This window comes from Mandrillus leucophaeus, unplaced genomic scaffold, assembly GCF_000951045.1.
Source record: "Mandrillus leucophaeus isolate KB7577 unplaced genomic scaffold, Mleu.le_1.0 Scaffold79, whole genome shotgun sequence".
Taxonomy (NCBI): Eukaryota; Metazoa; Chordata; class Mammalia; order Primates; family Cercopithecidae; genus Mandrillus; species Mandrillus leucophaeus.
The window spans coordinates 1,206,985-1,228,659 of record NW_012108585.1 but is presented as its reverse complement, the minus strand read 5'-3'; the positions used below and the strand labels follow the sequence as shown (position 1 = coordinate 1,228,659).

The 21,675-nt window shown below is 38.5% G+C and overlaps 1 protein-coding gene across 1 annotated transcript in view; it reads right to left on the bottom strand.

The window, feature by feature from the left end:
- ERC1 (ELKS/RAB6-interacting/CAST family member 1) overlaps positions 1-21,675 on the bottom strand; it is a 581,971-nt gene that overhangs the window by 420,723 nt on the left and 139,573 nt on the right. Inside the window, exon 9 of the mRNA XM_011967141.1 lies at positions 6,135-6,302. Within this exon, the coding sequence (XP_011822531.1) occupies positions 6,135-6,302 (168 nt within the window). The remainder of the gene's footprint in view (positions 1-6,134; positions 6,303-21,675) is intronic.

Genomic DNA, 21,675 nt, shown 5'->3' with positions numbered 1-21,675 from the left:
GTGTGTGTGTGTGTGTGTATGTGTGTGTGTATGGTGTGTGTGTGTGTATGTGTATGGTGTGTGTGTGTATGTGTGTGTGTATGGTGTGTGTATGTATGGGGTGTGTGTGTGTCTCTCCTGCTGCCATGTAAGACGTGCCTTGCTTTCCCTTCACCTTCTGCCATGATTGTAAGCTTCCCGAAGCCTCCCTAGTGACTCAGATATGGAAATGTGAGTCAATTAAACCTCTTTTCTTCATAAATTACTTAGTCTCAGGTAGTGTCTTTATAGCAGTGTGAAAATGGACTAATACGAAAACTTTTCTAAAAATGTTTACCTAGTAAAAAATAAGAAATGCGTTACTTGCAAACGACCTTTGAATTCTAATCAGTCTATCTTTTCTTGTAACGTTAATCATCTAAGGCTTTTGTAGTAGCTTGCTGTCATGTTCTCACGATCTGAAAGGCAAAATTTAAAGACTGAAGACCCATGCAATCTTTCAACACTTTGGTTTTAAATGAAGTAATCCTTATAGAATGAGAGCGAAGAAAATGGGAGCTGAAAAATAAATGTTATAAAAGTAAAATATATGCCCCTAACACTTACGACCTAATAAAGTGATAATCCATCATGTCACCAACATTTTGGGTATAATCAGCCTATGGCGACAAACAGGCTGTGGGCACAGTGTTGAGTCAAGTCTTTGTGCATCCAGATGCCTTCGGAAACCTGCACTATATTAAACCAAATAATTAAATCACTCCCCTCCTCACAAACCTCACAACTGCAATAACCAGTGAAATTTTAAAAATTCGTATTTTACTAATAATATCCTACACTTAAAGAAAAGTTTAATAGGAAACGGAACCCAAAAGGCTTACGCATTATGAATCATAGTAAAAATTACAAATAACTTCTAATCCACTAAAAGTTGTCTGGTTTTATTTCTTACCAACATGCTATTGTGCCTAATAAGAAGTAAATGCATGAGAAGCACAATTGGGGAAAAATACACAATGATCAAGTGAGATCATGAGAAGTGACAGCATGAGAAGTGAAAAATGTTTTGAAACTACTAAGTCTATTACTTGAAAATATTACTATTCACAGATCAAAACGAACACAAACAAAATAAAACAAAAATCAGATGATCATCTCAATAGGCCCCAAAAAAGCAGTTAACAAAATCCAGCATCCCTTTATGATTAAAATCCTCAGCAAAACTGGCACACAAGGGACATACCTTAAGTCATCTATGACAAAGCCACAGCCAACATTGTGCTGAACGGGGGAAAGTTGAAAGCATCTTCCCTGAGAACTGGAACAAGGTAAGGATGCCCACTTTCACCACTTCCATTCGACGAAGTACTAGAAGTCCTCGCCAGAGCAATGAAACGGAGAAAGAAATCAACTACGTCCAAATCGGAAAAGAGGAAATCGAACTATCATTGTTCGCTGATGATAAGGTCATATACCTAGAAAGGCTTAAAGACTCATCCGAAAGCTCCTAGATCTCATAAACGAATTCAGTAAAGTTTCAGGATACAAAATTAATGTACACAAATCAGCAACACTACTATACACCAATAGTGACCAAGCTGAGAATCAAATCAACAACTCAATCCCTTTTACAATAACTGCAAAAAACAGTAAAATACCTAAACAAGGAAATGAAAGACCTCTACAAGAAAAACTACAAAACTACTGAAAGAAATCACAGATGACACAAATAAATGGAAACATATCCCATGCTCATGGATGGGTAGAATCAATATTGTGAAAATGACCACACTGTCAAAAGCAATCTACACACTCAATGAAACTGCCATCAAAATACCATCATCATTCTTCACAGAACTAGAAAAAACATTCCTAAAATTCACATGGAACCAGAAAAGAGCCTGCACAGCCAAGGCAAGACTAAGCAATAAGAACAAATGTGGAGGCATCACACTACCCAACTTCAAACTACACAACAAGGCTATAGTCGCCAAAACCAATCGTGGTACTGGTATAAAAATAGGCACACAGACGAATGGAACAGAACAGAGAACCCAGAAATGAAGCCAGATACTCGCAGTCAACTGATCTTCCACAAAGCAATCAAAAACATAAAGCAGGGAAAGGACACCCGATTCAACAAATGGTGCTGGGATAACTGGCAGGCCACGTGTGAAAAATTCATCTCTCACCTTACACAAAAATCAACTCAAGATGGATCAAAGACTTAAATCTAAGACTTGAAACCATAAAAATTCTACAAGATAACACTGGAAAAACTCTTCTAGACACTGGCTTAGGCAAAGACTTCATGAACAACAATCCAAAAGCAAATGCAACAAAAAGATAAATAGATGGGACTTAATTAAACTAAAAAGTTTCTGCACGGCAGAAGAAACAATCAGAAGAGTAAACAGACAACCTACAGAATGGGAGAAAATATCCACAAACTATGCATCTGATAAAGGACTAATATCCAGAATCTACGAGGAATTCAAATCATCTAGTGAAAAACAAATAAATCAAAGAGTGGGCTAAGGACATGAATAGACAATTCTCAAAAGAAGATATACAAATGGCCAACAAACATATTAAAGCTCAACAATGGCCAGGTGTGGTCGCTCACACCTGTAATCCCAGCACTCTGGGAGGCCGAGGAGGGCAGATCGCCTGAGGTCAGGAGTTCAAGACCAGCCTGACCAACATGGTGAAACCCTGTCTCGACTAAAAATGCAAAAATTAGCAGGGTGTGGTGGCAGATACCTGTAATCCCAGCTACTCAGGAGGCTGAAGTAGGAGAATTGCTTGAACCCAGGAGACGGAGGTTGCAGTGAGCCAAGACTGTGTCACCGCACTCCAGCCTGGGCAACAGAACGAGACTCCATCTCAAAAAAAAAAAGCTCAACATCACTAATTACCACGGAAATGCAAATCAAAACCACAATGCAATATTTAAAAATCAAAAACTAATAGATAGTGGCATGGATGTGGTGAAAAGGGAACACTTTTACACTGCTGGTGGGAATGTAAACTAGTACAACCACTATGGAAAACAGTATGGAGATTCCCTAAAGAACGAAAAGTAGATCTACCATTGATCCAGCAATCCCACTGCCGGCATCGACCCAGAGGAAAAGAAGGCATTGTACGAAAAAGACACTTGCACAGGCATGTTTATAACAGCACAATTCACAATTCCTAAAAATACGGAACCAGCCCAAATACCCATCAATCAACAAGTGGATAAAGAAAATGTGGTGTGTGTGTGTGTATATATATATATATACACCACAAAATTCTACTCAGCCATAAAAAGGAACGAAATAATGGCATTCACAACAATCTGGATGGAGCTGAAGACCATTATTCTAAGTGAAGTAACTTAGGAATGGAAAACCAAACATTGCATATTCTCACTTACAAGTGGGAACTAAGCCATGAGGATGCAAAGGCATAAGAAAGATACAATGGACTGTGGGGAGTCAAGGGGACGTGGCAGTGGGTGAGGGATGAAAGACTACACATTGGGTACGGTGTCCACTGTTCAGGTGATGGGTGCACCAAAATCTCAGAAATCACCACTGAAGAACTTATCCATGTAACCAGATACCACCTGTTCTCCAAAAACTATTGAAACAAAAAATAACAATAAAAAAAGTTTAAGTGTTAACTCATTTTATTTAGATGGATACTTTCTTGATGTATCTATCAATTCTAACACAAAAGCAAGCACTGTACTTCAGTGGCAGAGAACTAACAGCATTCTCATGCAGATCAGGTATAATCTTAAGACGTCCACGACCATGCAGTGTGGTTTCATGTGCACTGGTACACATCCGTAGAAAAGAGAGGAAATGGGGACATACATTAAAATTCAACACTGGAAAATAAGCGTTGTTTAGAAATGGTATCACTACATATTTGGAAAAGCCAAAAGAATAAACTAAAAAAAAAAAAAAAAATCCAAACCTTTAAGAGAATTCAGTATGATGACTACGTACAAAACTGATATACAGAAATCACAAGCCTTCATGTGTACAAAAAAACAAGCAGTTAGAAGATATAATGAAAACTATAACACTTTGTAACAAAAAGAAAACCTAGGAATAAGCTGAATAAATGTATAAAATCTATATGAAGGAAACATTAAAACATTTCTGAGAAACAAAAAATGAATTCACGGTAAGATATACCTGACTCTTGTCAATTCTCCATAAATTAGTAACTACATATTTTACGTAATACCAATAAAAAACACAACAGAAAGGCAGGAGATGATAAAAGCTGACTCTAAATTTCAAATAGAAAAACAGCCAAGAAAAAAAAAGCTAGGGCACTTCTGAAAAAGAAAAGTACCCTGGAAGGAATTAGCTATTAACATATATCACAAAAACACAAAAATGAAAGTAATGTTAATGGATACACAGATCAGTATCACTAGAAAATAAGAAACATTCTAAAATATAACTTTTGTAATATGTCACAAAATCCAGAAGTCTTAAAACATTCACTTTAAGATGTCTGAACACACACACACACACACACACACACACACACACACACACACACACACAGAGTCAAAAGCCAAACACAGCTAGGAGCAGTGGTCTTGGGAGGCCGAGATGGGAAGATGGCTTGGGGCCAGGAGTTTGAGACCAGCCTGGACGACATCTTTCTTTAAAAAGAAAAAAAAGCGCAGGGGCTGGGTGCAGTGGCTCACACCTGTAATCCCAGTACTTTGGGAGGCCAAGGTGGGTGGCTCCCTTGAGGCCAGAGAATTCAAAACCAGCCTGGCCAACATGGTGGTAAAATCCCATCTCTACTAAAAATACAAAAAATTAACCAGATATGGTGGTGGGCACCTGCAGTCCCAGCTACTTGGCAGGCTGAGGCAGGGGAATCACTTGAACCCAGGACGCAGAGGTTGCACTGAGCCGAGATCATGTCACTGCACTCCAGTCCGGGTGACAAAGTGAGACTCCACCTCAATAAATAAGCCAAACAGGAAGAAATGTTTAGAACTCACATCAGACAAAAGAGCTAATGTTTAAACTGGGACGCAATTTCTACAAATCAACTTTTAAAAAAAGCAGAAAAGAACTCAGAATAAAAATGGGTAAAGCATATAATCAAATAACAGAAAATACAAAGGATTTTAAATATAAAAATAGTTCAACTTTTCTTACAATGAAAGAACTGCAACTACACTGACAGTGTTTTCTCACCTATCAGATTGCCAAAAAGTAAAAAAGTATTTTAACACACTCTGTAGACAACTATGCGGGAATATATCGCTTTCATCACCGATAGGAGAAATGAAACTTGGTACAATCTCTTTAAGGCTACTTGGCAAAATCCATCAAAATTATAAATGCATATCCTTTCACTCAGCAGTTCAAGGACTTTATCCTAGAAATATGCTTGACTTGACATATGTATAAACTAAATATGTACAATGCTTTTTACTATAGAATCATTTTATGTAAAGGTAGAAATTTTTAGCCAAATAAATGTCCATCAGTAGAAATTTTGCTAATTATAGTATATCCATACAACGTTATTAGTAACAACAATGAAGAAACCCTTGGAAAGAATACCAAAATATATTAACTGAAAAAAGGAGAAACAACAAGTAGCAAGGAACAGTAAGATTTGTACTGAAATACACAAACACACACATTTTTGGGCTCATATATGAACGACGTGTTTGTCTGGATGCCCCTGGTCTGGGCTTAAAATTGTCATCTTATTAAACACATAAATGAAGTTGTACCATCCCAAGTCCATGTACTAAACCAATTTAGTACAGTTTCAATGAAAGACAGAAGGGGAAAAAGAATGTCAGTTCACACACTCTGGCAATTTACAAGGCACTTTTGAGAAACAGCATGAAAAGCACTACTGGAAGATACTAACCATGTTTCAGTTTTTAAAAACTGAATATGCAATTTTCAGTTCTTTAAATTTTAAAAAACTGAATATGAAACAGCAATCTTAACAATCTACCTACTGCAGCAACAGTTCCAAATTACTAATCACAAAAACATAAATTGAAGAATGAGCAAGAAACTCTGACAGCATTTAGATATAACTTAGTGGTAGGTGTGAGGACGTATGAGGAATGGGCCACTGAACTCAGAAGACCTGCACCCTACCTTCTTCTGAAGAACGTTAACCTTCCGCTCCTTCACATCCAACATGTCCTTGAGGTCGTGGATCTCTCCAGCTTGCGTCCCCTTCTCTTCGGCCATATCCTGAATCTGCTTCGTCTTTTTATTCAACATGGTTTCCTTCTCTTCCAAACGCAACCGGAGAGCGTCCACCTAAGAATGTAAGAGTTTTACAAGTGATGAATTAAAAAGAAAAGAATGTAATTCCTTTCAAATAGATATGTTATAAAGGTTATAAAGAGGTTGAGTTTTGTTACCCTATAGAAGTAAGTATCATCTACATCTATGTTTCTCTGGATTCAGAGTCCAGCGTGCTCACCATTACACAACGGAACCTCTACAACTATGTTTCTGAAACTTCATGTGCACCAGAATCATCTGGAGGCCTAAATCAAGTCCGTCGTTTCTGATTCAACAGCGCTGGGGTTCAAAATGAGTATTTCTAACAAGTTCCCAAATGAAGCTACACTGCTTTAGAAAATCTAAAACTAGGAAAAGGGAAAAAAAGCATCACCAAGCATAACACTGGCTATCTCAGATAATACAATCTAGTATGAGAAACAACCCCATAATGCACTTAGATATCCATACAAAGCAAAAGCAAAGGTCTACTTTTAGATGGCAAGACTAACCAGCTAAAAAGTTTGGTAACTAGTTACCTTTATCCCTGAAGTTTAATGCCTTTCATTAGATATAACTTTAAAATAACAAGAAATCTAATGACATTTATTTTAAAATCCATTCACAGAAAATTTTATTAAGCTTTTAGCACCCCATACATATTCACACACCAAATTTGCTTTTTGCTTTTCCACCCAAGGATTAATAACAAATAAACATTTGATTATAGAAAAAGAAGGAAGTGGATTTCTTTTATCTAAGATTCAGGGCTGTTCACCAGGAAAACAGTGAGTCATATTTTCAAGCCGAAAATTGTTAATAAGCTGTTTTACATTCTTTTTTCATTATTGTCATTTCAAACATATAATCCATACAAAAAACTATTAATGAACTATGTTATATTTTTTCATAATAACTCTTTGATAGTTAATGTATATTTCACCTTTATATCACATCTCGATTTGGGCTAGCCACATTGCAAGTACTTAACAGCCACAAATGGCTGGTGGCTACCACAGAGAACAGTGCAAATCTAAGAAATCAAGTATGGTTCTACGGTCTCTCATCTTTAACTTGTCTTATCTTATTTTTCCTATCTGAACGTGGGTTAAACCACAAAGAAAATATGAATAATGTTTCATATTTAGGGTACATCAAAGCACTCAGGAAGATCTAATACAGGTTGACCATCCCAAAATCTGAAAATCCAAAATCCAAAATGCTCCAAACTCTAGAACTTTTTCAGCACTGACATGACACTTAGGAAATGTTCAATGGAACATTTTGGATTTTCGGATTAAGAATGCTCAACCAGTAAGCATAAGTGTAAGGCAAATATTCCCAAACTCAAACTCGGAAACACTCCCAGTCCCATGCATTTTAGGTAAGGGATATCCAATGTGTGGTGTATTTAAACTACAAGGTATCTGAGAACCAATACTGTGTGTATGGTGGTACTTCCTGCTCAGTTAAGGAGCATGGAAAATTTCTTAACAAAACTCAGTCTCACTGGAGATTGCTATAATACGTACTTGCTACTACTGTAAGTACTTACAAGTCATGTTGGACCATACCGGAAAGGAAAAACATGTAGGTAAGCCATATTTCACTCTGCTAAACTACATTTCTACCAACTACTTCTTTCATTTTTATTTTTGAGACGGAGTCTCGCTCTCTTGCCCAGGCTGGAGTGCAGTGGCGCGATCTCAGCTCACTGCAAGCTCCGCCTCCTGGGTTCATGCCATTCTCCTGCCTCAGCCTCCCCAGTAGCTGGGACTACAAGCGCCGCCACCACGCCCGGCTAATTTTTTGTATTTTTAGTAGAGACAGGGTTTCACCATGTTAGCCAGGATGGTCTCGATCTCCCGACCTCGTGACCTGCCTGCCTCGGCCTCCCAAAGTGCTGGGATTACAGGCGTGAGCCACCGTACCTGGTCTCTACCAACTACTTCTATGCAACCAGTCTCACCAAGTCAGAAAGTAAAGAACAATCATTTGAGCTCCCATTTGTAGTTATTCACCACAAGTTCCACCATGCTCCTTCAAAAGACTCCTTCATCGGTAATTTACCTCTATTCTACTTTAATAAATATACATAGTTAATTGAAATATAATCTGGAAAGATCTACCTGAGAACTTTCAAACCCTAAAAAAATTTTTTCTGAATCACGAATACTATTCTTTTCTTTCTCCTACACCTACTAAATCTACCTTTGTCCACAGCATTACCTCTGATCTATCATACCTTCTTATTCTGTCATTCGTCTCTATTCTGTTTTTTGTTTTGTTTTGTTTTCCTCCCAGCTTAAGCAATGATTTCAGTCTCATATCAACTCCTTAAAAAAAGAAAATCATACCTGTTTTACTTTACTACTTTATTTCTGAATTAAAGAGTCTTCTGGGCCTTCCTGCATGTGTTCATGTGTATTTTTGTCACCATATACAGTAATCCCCCCTTATCATCAAGGAATATAATCCAAGACCCCCAGTGGATGCCTGAAACCACAGACACTATCAAACCCTACACACACTCTGTCTTTCCTCTATATACATACCTATTACATAATAAAATTTAATTTACAAATGAGTCACAGCAAGAGATTAACAACAATAACTAGTAACAAAATAGAACAATTTTAACAGTATGCCAGCATCATTACTCTTGTGCTTTGGGGTCATTATTAAATAAAATAAGGGTTATGTGAACACAAGCACTGAGATACTGCAACAGTCGATCTAACAACTGAGACAGCTACTGAGTGACTAAGGGGCAGGTAGTGTGGATACATGGATACACTGGACACAAGGAAGATTCACCTCCAGGGTAGAATACAGCAGAATGCCACAAGATTTCATCACACTACTTAGAAAAAAAGCATAAATTTAAAATCTGTAAGCTGTTCCTTTCTGGAATTTTCCATTCAATATTTTCAGACCACAATTGACCACAGGTAACAGAAACCAAGGAAAGCACAAAAGCAGTTAAGGGAGGACTACTGTATATACATTAAAATCCTCACAGTTCTCAGGTATCGTATTTTCTTCCCTTGCATTCTCCCTGTGGAAAATTTCACTCTCTCTCATGGCAATGTGGGAAACTGGGCCATAGAGAAGACAGCAGGCCCAAGATCTCACAGCTACAAATTAGCAACAGAGCAGAGATTTAAGATTAAGCGGTCTTGCCTCCAGATCCCACACTCTGAACCACTAATTTTCTAATACCACCCTAACCCACAGGAGCCCAGCAGGGAATTCGAGGCCCTCCATGGTCAGACAGGCCCAATGCACCCGCACTGCCTAACCTTTGCCATATGCCCCTTTGCCCCACTTCCAGTGGCTCTCTGTTCCAGCAGTACTGCCATTCTCTGAATAAATACCATCCTTTCTTGTCATTGTTCATCTTGTCCTATGCTTGTAATATCCTTAACCCCTACCACTTACAAACAATTCTGCCTGTTGAACACATCTTTCAAGACCCTCTTCCTATGCTGCCATTTTAATAAATACGTTCCAATCCCCCAACAGACAAGTGCTGTCACCCTCATCCTTTCCCAGGGTATTTTGTTATATAATTTAACACTTTTTTTCCTCTTATAGAACTTAGTAACATTATCATACAGAACTTACCAATATTTCTATACTTAATCAAAGTAATATTTTAATTTCAAAAACCTGTATTTTCCCCCTAAAATAGTAAGAAGAATATAATTGTTTTAAGTTTTTGCAAATCTCTTTAATATCTGGCTTATAACCAAGCAGGGGGTGCACAAGACTAGCTTTAGAATAAATGCAATTTTGGTACCATCTAACAAAGCTTAAATGAGAGACCCAAAAGAATGAAACTATTTCCAAGTATTTTACCCACATCACAAAACAAAGTTCAGTAATATTTACAGGAATACAAAATGCCTAGCACCCAACAAGGTAAAACTCACAATGCTCGGCATCCAATCCAAACTCACCAGACATGCAAAGAAGCAGAAAAACACAACTCATAATAAGGACAAAAAGCATTCAATGAAAACTGAAATCAGAAATAACACAGATTATGGTATGATCTCACTTACATATGGAATCTAAAAGAAAGTTGAACTCAAAGAAGCAGAATAGAATGGTGGTTACCAGGGGCGGGGGATAGGAACAGGGAGAGGAATGAGGAGGCGCTGATCAAAGCGTACAAACCCTCAGTTATGAAATGAGTAAGTTCTGGGGATCGAACATACAGCAGCGTGTAATTAATAATGCTGTATTATAGAGTTGAAATTTGCTAAGAGAGTAAAAATCACAACACTCCACCACGCAAACAAAAAAGGTCCAAAAGGGAAGTGTCAGAAGAGACTGAACATTGATTCCGTTAAAAAAAAAAAGCACTGCAACCACAGAGTAAAGACCTTAGTGGAATATGAAATTCAGCAACCAGGCTGTTCAAGATGCCAAAGAACGCACGGACCCTTATCCACTGGCACTCAGGCACAGCTCAAGCCAGTCAGTGCCGCTACTAATCCTACTTGACAGTATCAGATTTGGTTCCTATTAGCTGAACCCATTACAGGGCATCAGTGATGGTAAAGGCGCTTACCGAATCTGGTGACCCTTCTACACAGTTAAGGAACTCAAAGCCTTAGAAAAGTATACATGTCAGAAATTTGAAAAATAAATAAATCACATGATCATTTGTATCTAATTACTACACGTTAATCTGTATTTTGTATACTATACATTATTCTACTACTACCTCTAACCAAAAGCAAAAAACAAAGCAACTCATTAAAAAAAAAAAAAAAAAAAAAAAAAGCTGGCCGGGCACGGTAGCTCATGCTTGTAATCCCAGCACTTTGGGAGGCTGAGGTGAGCGGATCACTTGAGGTCAGAAGTTCAAGACCAGCCTGACCAACAATGTAAAATCCCATCTCTACTAAAAATACAAAAAAATTAGTCAGGCGTGGTGGTGTATGCCTGTAGTCCCAGCTACTCAGGAGGCTGAAGCAGGAGAATCACTTGAACCCAGGAGGCGGAGGTTGCAGTGAGCCGAGATTGTGCCACTACACTCCAGCCTGGGCGACAAGAGCGAAACTCCGTCTCGATTAAAAAAATATATATATATTTTATCCTACATCCCCTAAACACATAATTAAATTCTTATTATAAAGGTGAAAAGCTAAGGCATTCAAACCTAAAGTCTCAAACCTAATTTTCTTGTCTCTCAGTTCTTCTTAGCATTAATTTCAGAAAAAGAAAAGCTGTTCCCTCGGCAGGCCATGGACCTGTATGTAGGAAAACACCCCTCATCACTTCTAAGTGTTTTTCATTCCAATGGTGCCAATACCACATAAGACAACATTTGTGAGACCCCACATTGCCGCTTCTTTATGGAAGGTACCCAGATGCCCAAGCTGCGCTTCACACTGGATCTACGATTCAGTTAAGTGACCTGGAAATGTGCCAATGCTGACCTGACATAAACACCCTCATGGCACTGAGAGAGGGTCAAGTATGAATCGGTGACTGAAAAAGGTGAAGAATAAGAACTCTTGTTATAAACATATCAACCTTTAGCATAAGTGTCGCTGGAAACACAGGCTTTGATACCAAAAATATTTCATATTATAAACATTAGACACAGAAACTGCCCAAGTCCATACCCCTAATTACTAAATGATCTTTTCTTTACTAAGTATTCAATTCAAATCACCTGTGTACACTCCTTCTTAGTCTGCTTTTTCATGCAGTACAGAATTCAAATACGCTAGTCTGGAGATCTGAGATAAAAACCACCACAAAAACCACTTTGCCACTACTAGATTAATTGCTCTGAATTCTACACTGATCTTTTGGTTTGGAGTGAACTAAATTTGTAGTATAATTTTGCGTGAGGTCCATATTTTACAAACCACAAAAAACACGTTCAGGAAAACCCCTCAAAGACCAGCAGGACACACAGTCATCACCCTAACACCAATCCTGGCAGGAGGAATCAAACCTGTTTATTCACATCGGTGGAGCTGGAGGAACAGCATTCACCCAACTTGCCAAGGTTGTCTGTGGCAAACGGGTCACGCCAACTTCAATAAAAACAGAAGGCTTTTGTCCACACGGTTTTCCCTACCAATGGAAGTGAACAGAAAATGGCTACCCTACTGCTTTGGCCTTTCACTTCTGATCAAAAAACAATTAATTCTGGCCGGGCGCGGTGGCTCACGCCTGTAATCCCAGCACTTTGGGAGGCCGAGGCAGGCAGATCACAAGGTCAGGAGATGGAGACCATCCTGGCTAACATGGTGAAACCTCGTCTCTACTAAAAATACAAAAAAATTAGCTGGGCATGGTGGCGGGCACCTGTAGTCCCAGCTACTCGGGAGGCTGAGACAGGAGAATGGCGTGAACCCGGGAGGCGAAGCTTGCAGTGAGCTGAGATCCAGCCACTGCACTCCAGCCTGGGCTACAGAGCCAGACTCCATCTCAAAAACAAAACAATTAAGTCTCTCAACCTACCTTAACTTTCGTTCGTTTTAAATCAAGAAACAGATCTATCTAAAGGCACATTAGTAGTAATAATTAGTTGCATGGAAATGTGGCTTGTTTCCTATCATTCCTCTCTTGGCTTTGCCAACATGACACTTTCCCTTTCTAACTCTGTGATCACAGCTTTTCAGTGTTCTCCGTCCTCTGTCATTTCCCCTCCTCACATCTCACTGCATGGAACCTCCTCTGGAGAAACTAACCCAATTCTACGGCTTTAACCACCATCTCCACAGCTTCCAAATCTTTATTCCTGGCCCCAAACGAGTTCTAAAAACCTAAAATTTTAATAATTTTTATTTAAACCACATCTTCCATTGATTTGTTTAGAAAGAGACATTTTTAAGAACTTTTTAATGTATGTTAAATCTGACTGCTATTATATTTTCTACATTTTTCCTGTATTCTGCAGTATTTCATAATTTTTTTAAAGAGTTAAATAACTGAAATTAGACTTCCAACTTTAAAGCTGAGAAAAATCAAGGCCCAAACTAATTAAGTGACTTGCTCAAATCCATTCTAAATGATATATCTTATGACTGCATTTCCCATTGTCCCCACCTAGACAGGAAGCTGAATGCCAGGTGAAGGGCACTGAGTTGACCCCACCTAGACGGGAGGCTGAATGCCAGGTGAAGGGCACTGAGTTGACCCCACCTAGACGGGAAAGCCAGGTGAAGGGCACTGAGTTGACCCCACCTAGACGGGAGGCTGAATGCCAGGTGAAGGGCACTGAGTTGACCCCACCTAGACGGGAGGCTGAATGCCAGGTGAAGGGCACTGAGCCACAGGACTGACAGCATTACAGACCAGACAGAAGTAAACTTTTTAGAGCACTATTTCAACAAACTGCATTGGGCTCTGTTTGATGCCCCACACTTGACAAAAAGATGAAAAGCTCAGAAATCAAAATAGTCAAGGTAGAAATGAGTCATTCCACAGTACACAGTTTAAAAGGAAAAAATGACTATACATTTCGCAAATTTACATTCTGAAAAATTAATGTTGATACCTTCACTCACTTTCGCTTGAAAATTCATAGCAGACAAAGAAGACACAGTAGTGGCTATACAAAGTATACTGCAATAAGCGGTATCAGGTATGCAGCCCAAAGAAACTCTTGGCCTCTGGAAACCTGATACAGCATGGCAGTCAGCCAACCTACTGTGTGTGACCCCTTTAAGCCGACACATAACGTAACACTTCCTCATTCTGCTATCAGAACGAAGATCAACAAAGCCTTATAACTCTATGTGAAAACCCTCACAGAAAGGGAGAATTCCTTATAGCTTTCTCTATGTGAAAACCCTCCTGGGCTCAAGTGATCCTCCTGTCTCAGCCTTCCGAAGTGCTGGAATGACAGGCATGAGTCACTCGGCCCGGCCACTGCAGAGGTCTTTATGCTTTCTTACAATTTCTGTCTTCACACACCTTGAGCTTCATTTTCATTTTGCCACTGTTGAAATATACATTCCTTTATTTCATTCCTGTGCTCTTGACAGGTAGAAACAATCTAGATGCAGAATTCCACCTGCTCTACTATTTAGCAACATTGTATCAACAAGGAGAAGCAACAGACAAGCTCTTCCTTTTGTGACCTTTCTCTGAAATTCTTCACCTTTACTGAATAAACCTCAGTTGACTTGCGAGTTTTGGCTTTAAAGGCATTATTACTGTAAGGTCTATGCCATACTATTATATTGACATTAGATTATTTTTTCCTATTACATTAATGCCTTTTTGTCTCCTGTTTTTTTCTTGAATCTCATTCTTCCCTTCTTTCTAACATACATCTTTTAACAGTTCTTTCCATAGGGATCCTGGGTAGTCAACTCTCATTTGTATTAATCTGAAAGAAAAAGTCTTTCTTCTCTCTTTACTGAAGAATGGTGAGAGTTCAGCTTGGTACAGAATTCTGAGTTGCCCATGTTTTTCACTAAACTTTGAAGATTTCACACTACCATATTCTCACTACTGTTGTCGTAACTGAAAAGTCTGATGTTGGACTAACTGTTAATCCTTAGTAGGTAACGTATTTTTTCTCCCTAGCAGGTTGTTTGTTTCCTTTTTTAGAGACAGCGTCTCGCTCTACTGCCCAAACTGGAGTGCAGTGGCACAACCATAGCTCACGACTGCCCTGAAGCCCTTAGGCTCAAGGGATACTCTTGCCTCAGACTTCTGAGTAGCCAGGACTACACGTACACACCACCATGCCGGGTTACTTTTTTCTTGTTGTTGTTGTTGTTTGTGGAGACACGGTCTCACTATGTTGCCCAGGCTGGTCTCAAACTCCTGGTCTCAAGTGATCCTTCCACCTTGACCTCCCAAAGTACTGGGATTACAGGTGTGAGCCACCATGTCCGGTCTACCTGGCAGTTTTTAAGATCAGGTTACCTATGGTTCCACTATGTTGTATGTAGGTGTAGATATTTTCCTGCTCAAGAATAATTTGTTCCTGAATTGAAGGATCCATTCCTATCACCAAAATCAGAAAAATTCTCAGCAATTCTCTCTTTTAAGATTGCCTCTTTATCCTCTCCTGAAACTCCTACAGATATAAGTTGGGCTCAATTTCCATAGAGTTCTTTTTAATAATTTCTGTCTTCCTATCTTTCCTATTGTTTGCTGGGTAATATCTCATCAGATCTATGTTCCAATTCCCTAACTGTTCCTGCAGCTCTCTATAATCTGCAATTAAACTAATATACTGAGTTTTCCATTTTAGTTACTATATATTTCATGTCTAAAATCCTGTTTTGATATTTTATAACCCAGTTGGTTTTATACACAGTGCCTTTGTTTTTTCCTCATGTTTTAAATCATTCCTTTATGCATTCATTAATTATAACAGCTAATATTTACTGAGTGTTACTATATACATACATTAACATTTAATTCTCACAACATTAAGAGGTAAGGCTATTATTCTTCTCACAGATGAGAAAACTGAGGCAAAAAAAGTATACACTCATACAGCAAGTGGCAGAGCCAAGATTCAAAGACACTATACTAAACAGCTAGTGCTAGCCGGGCACGGTGCCTCACGCCTACAATCACAACACTAGTGGAGGCGGAGTCGGGAGGATCGCTTGAGCCCAGGAGCTGAAGACCAGCATGGGCAACATAAGGAGGTTCTGTCTCTATAAAAATTAAAAATTAAGGAAATAAAAATTAAATACCTAGTGCTACTGCAGCTTTTGCTCTCAACAGTCATGAAACAACATCCAACAAGTTATATCTGATTATCCCTCTGGAGGGTGCTCCCATGCCTCCTAGTCCATCCTTTAATCATTTCACGTATGGTCTCGCTCTATTATCCAACGTTCCTAAGCGTCTGATCACTCCATTTGTTCCTACTCCCGTTACTGGTTCAGGGGAGATCACAATCCACAAGTGATGGACTAATGTGGAATTGTAAATTCATTCTAAGCAATGCTTTTTATCTGTGGGAATCTACATGTACTAAGTTGAAAGAATGTCCCTTCAGAGCAGTTATGTCTATTAAAACTCAAACCTGCATGATGAGAGACCTTTCTCCACAAAATCAAAGCCCAAGAGAATCAGTCAGTCTCTCGTATTGCCACTAATACTGGTAGGAGGAATTTTTTTCTCGTCCAACCTTTCTCAGGAGAGTACTAGATGTATGCAGAGGTCTTGGCTTCAGATCCCTATCTCATTTAGGACCAGCGTCTATCTGCTGTCCATGCGTTATCGTTGATCCAGGTAAAGTTCTACTCGTTTCGTTTTACTATTTTTCCATTTATGTCCAATACCCATACCCTCCTTCAATATGCAGCTATTCTAATACATTTTAATATGTTCCTGAATATGTATCTTAGAAACACAGAGGGTGACTTTTATATTCATACATGTTTTTCAATTTATATTAATGCTATATACCTCAACCTGTTTTTACTTTTAAAAAACAGGATGGATGCTGTTTTTTAAACAATATACTACTCATGTAACAAGTACTATAAAGTGAGTCGAGACCACGCCATTGCACTCAAGCCTGGGCAACAAGAGCAAAACTCTGTCTCAAAAAAAAAAGGGAAACATGGATAGTACTTATATCTATCCATGGTCTAATGTATACATGCTTCTGCATCACTGCTTTTGACTTTTGTACAGTATTCCATGGTACATATCCACAATACTTTTATTTATCCCACCCCCTAGTAATGAACACTTATGCTGCTTTTAATTCCTTGTTACCACAAATAATCCTGTGGTGAACATCCTTATACATGTCCTTTTGTGGACCAGCAGGAAACTTTCTCTGGGAAATATACCAAGGAATGGGATTACTGAAACCACCTACATCATTTGTGTTACGGTTTGGCCAAATCCTCACAGGCACTGAATGTTATCTCATATTCTAATTTTTATCAATTTGATGAACAAAATAGAATATTTCATCATCTTTGAAATTTGCATTTATTTACTAGTGAAAGCGACGATATCATGGCATAGTTGTTAACCACTTAAGTTTATCTGTTAACTGTCTATTCAAATCCTTCCCTCTCCCTATAGTCTCTATTTCTTAATGATTTTCACGTTTTTTTGTTTTTGTTTTTTGTTTTTGTTTTTTGTTTTGAGACTGAGTCTCGCTCTGTCGCCAGGCTGGAGTGCAGTGGCATGATCTCAGCTCACTGCAACCTCCGCCTCCCAGGTTCAAGCGCTTCTCCTGCCTCAGCCTCCTGAGTAGCTGGGACTATAGGCGCGTGCCACCACACCCAGCTAATTTTTTTATTTTTAGTAGAGATGGGGTTTCACCATATTGGTCAGAATGGTGTTGATCTCTTGGCCTAATGATCCGCCCGCTTTGGCCTCCCAAAGTGCTGGGATTACAGGCATGAGAAACCACGCCTGGCCTCAAGCATCTCTTTCTTATTCTTTATCTGAATCCTTACTATTTTAAGAGGCTCTAAAAAAACTCCTCTCCCAATCTCATATGTTGGCTTTGCCAATGGTTTTCTTTCTTGAACAGAAATGCTTAAATTTGATAGAATCATTTACGTTCTCTTACCCCAATATATACCTACTAAACATTTTCATTGATTAGCTTTGTAGTTTCTCTTTAACACTGAGGCCTTTAATCAATCTAGAGTTCACTGTTTCATCTAGAATGAAGTAGGTGGCCAACTTTATTCTCTATATGGTATGTCAGTTTTCTCATGCTTGCTTAATTTTGCACTAGTTTATGACTGACTCTCTCTCCACATAAATGTTTCTGATTTCACACTCCCTATTCTTTTCACTACCTGCTCCTTCCTGTGCTAGTTACCGCACTGTTCTGAGGTGTATTGTTTGGTTTCGTTTGGTTACGTATCTACATTTTCATGTATCACAGGGCAGGGTTCTCCCACTTTCTCTTCTCTTTTTAATGTTAGAATAGCTTTATTCATCCATATAAATTTTTTAAAATTTAATAGTAAAATATACAGACATAAAATTTGCTATCTTAATCATTTTAAGTCTACAGTTCAATAGTGTTGAGTATATTCATGCTGTTGTACAACCAATCTCCAGAACTCATTTCATCTTACAAAACTAAAATTCTATACCCATTAAACCCACATTCTCTCCTTCCCAGTTGCTGGTAACCACCTTTCTACTTTCTGTCTCTATGAATTTGACTCTAGGTATGCAAGTGGAATCATACATAGTATTTGTCTTTTTGTAACTCATCCTTACAAAATTTAAAATAAAATGAATTCCTAAAAAATACTGTTTGGTATTTTGTTTGTTTTGTTTTGAGATGGAGTCTCGCTCTTGTCGCCTAGGCTGGAATGCAGTAGCGTGATCTCGGCTCACTGTAACCTCCGCCTCCCAGGTTCAAGTGACTCTCCTGCCTCAGCCTTCCGAGTAGCTGAGATTACAGGCATGTGCCACCATGCCCGGCTACTTTTGTATTTTTAGTAGAGAAGGGGTTTCACTATGTTGGCCAGGCTGGTCTTGAACTCCTGACCTCAGATAATCCACCTGCCTCAGCCTCCCAAAGTGCTGGGATTATAGGTGTGAGTCACTGTGCCTGGCCTACTGCTTGGTGTTTAATTGGAAATGCAAAAGAATAGATACATTAATTTCAGGAAAACTGATATCCCTGCAGGATTAAATTATACCATCTATTGATACGGAGTTTCTTTTATTTATTTTTCCTCATATCCTCTGGTAGAGTATTAGTCTTTCTTGTTTTTTCTTGGGGAGTGGGGAACAACTTGAGGATGAAAATGACTATTTTTAAATATTTGATAGAAAATATCAAATATTGGGCCGGGTGCGGTGACTCATGCCTGTAATCCCAGCACTTTAGGAGGCCGAGGTGGGCGGATCACAACGTCAGGAGATCGAGACCAGCCTGGCTAACATGGTGAAACCCCATTTCTACTAAAAAAACAAAAAATTAGCTGGGCGTGGTGCCATGCTACTGTAGTCCCAGTTACTCGAAAGGCTGAGACAGGAGAATCACATGAACTTGAGAGGTGGGAAAGAAAAAGAAAAAAAAAAGAAACTATCAAATATTTTCTCCTCAAAAGGCATCCGGGCCTTAGGATTTGGGAGGGAAAAAGGGATGAGGTTGATTACCATTTCAATTTCTATAATGACTGTTACTCATGTTTTCTCTTAACTCTTGAACTTATTCTGTCATTTTATATTTTTCCAGAAATTTATTTCTTCTTGTTTTTCAAGCTTATTCGAATATAATTGTTTAGAGTTGTCTTGTATTATTTTTAAACTCTGCAGTACTAGCAGTTACTTTTCCTTTCTCATCTGTAAGAGCTGTTCCTGTCTTATTAACCTTTTTCAAATAACTAACTCTTGGTGTTGTTTTATTCTCTACTTTATTAATTTCTCACCTTATATTTATTACTCTTTATTGTTTTTGGATTAACTGTTACTTTTTTCTAAGTTTCCTGATTTGAACACCTAGATTACTTGCTCTTCTTTCTTATTTTCTGATGAATATGTTAAAAACTAGAAATTTCCCTCTAAATACTGCTTTAGTTATACCCCACAGTTTTTTTTCTAATTATGTTCCATAAATTTTTATATAGAGAGCTTTCACTGCCACTCATTTCTAAAATGTTTATATTTCTCCTTTAACCCACAAGTCATTTCGGTAGTATGTTCAAGATTGTAGACTTATTTTGGTTTTCTGTTGCTATTCTTTACTATCTTTATAACTACTTTACTATCTTTACTCTTGATTTCTAATTTTGTTGCATTAAGAGTACAAAGTCATGTGACTTTGACTCTTGGGAATTTTGAAGTTTCCTTTATGACCCAGTACATGGTTCAGTAAGTTCTTAAAAATATTGTTTATTCTCTGTTAGTACAAAATTCTATATACACATCTATGAACTTGAGCTTGTTAATGTTATTAAAACTTTATGTTGATGCTTGTTTATTTCATCTAATTCTGACAGAAGCACATCCAAATGACCAACTACAACTGTTGATTTATCTATTTCACCTCATTGCTGCTATATATTCATTCATTCATTCATTCATTCATTCGTTTAGAGACAGAACCTTGCTCTGTCGTGCAGGGGCATGATCTTAGCTCACTGCAACCTCCACCTCCTGGGTTCAAGGAATTCTCCTGCCTCAGGCTCTCAAGTAGCTGAAACTACAGGTGCGTGCCACCATGCTGAGCTAATTTTTGTATTTTCAGTAGAGACATGGTTTCACCATGTTGGCCAGACTGGTCTCAAACTCCTGAACTCAGGTGATCTACTCACCTTGGCCTCCCACAATGCTGGGATTACAGGTGTGAGCCACTGTGCCCAGCCTGCTTTACATATTTAAATGCCATGTTGTTAGATGCATAAATTGACACGATTATATTTTCTTGATCTATCAGCATATAACATTGTTCTGTGTGCCTTAAAAGATAATTTAATATTAAAATAAATCATATTTGGGAAGGCCTATTTTCCTGATGTTTTATTTTTAAATTTTTTTCTATCTCTGTATTTTTAACTTTGCTGTTACTTTTTGTCTCTGTTTAACTCTTGTTGACAGTATATTTCTGTATCTTTTTAGCCCAAGTGAGATTTATATTTTCATTTTAATCCAAGTACTTATTTGTATGTATTGACTTTCCCATTATTTGTACTATTTCAGCCTTCTTTGTTCATGATGTCCACATACCATCATGTTTCTTTCTCTCCCCTCCCTACTCTTTTCTATTCTCCACTGGGTAAACTGAGTTTCACTCTGATGGTTTGAAACTTATACATTCCATTTTGATTTTTCTAGTGTATTAAAAGACATACTTATGCTTATATTTTCCTGTCAACTTCTTAAGCTTATCATTATCTACATCTTCCCGCGAACCAGACATTACCCCATCATCTCTGTAAGCAGTGCCATCTCACCAGCTGGAACTGGGGGAGTGGCTGTGGCAGGAAGCAAGCCTCCCTGATCAGAACGCCTCTGGTAGGATCATCTGCACCGCTGCTACAAGAAATGATCCGCCCAGTTATAGAGAGGATGCTGAAAGAGGAAGGAGCACTCCAAAGCCAGTCTACCTTCACAAGCAGACCTGAATATCATGACAATGTCGCCCTGCAGCCCCCAGCCCCAACCCCTACCCCTACCCCTACCCCATAATTCACACAATCCACCGACAACAGGAAGACAAAAACACACTCACTGGAAAAGATTCTAAGCCCTCTCTCTGCTCACGGTACCTAGTTCTCCTTTATTCTGAGCAGCTATTTCAGAGATATCGATAGACATATACAGATACATTAATAGATACAGATAGGGATATATAGATCATCAGCCTTTCTGTTTTATTTGCCACAGTATCCCCAGTGCTCAGAAGAGTTCTCAGCAGGTACTCCCAAAACCCCGTTGAATGAATGAAGAGATCAAT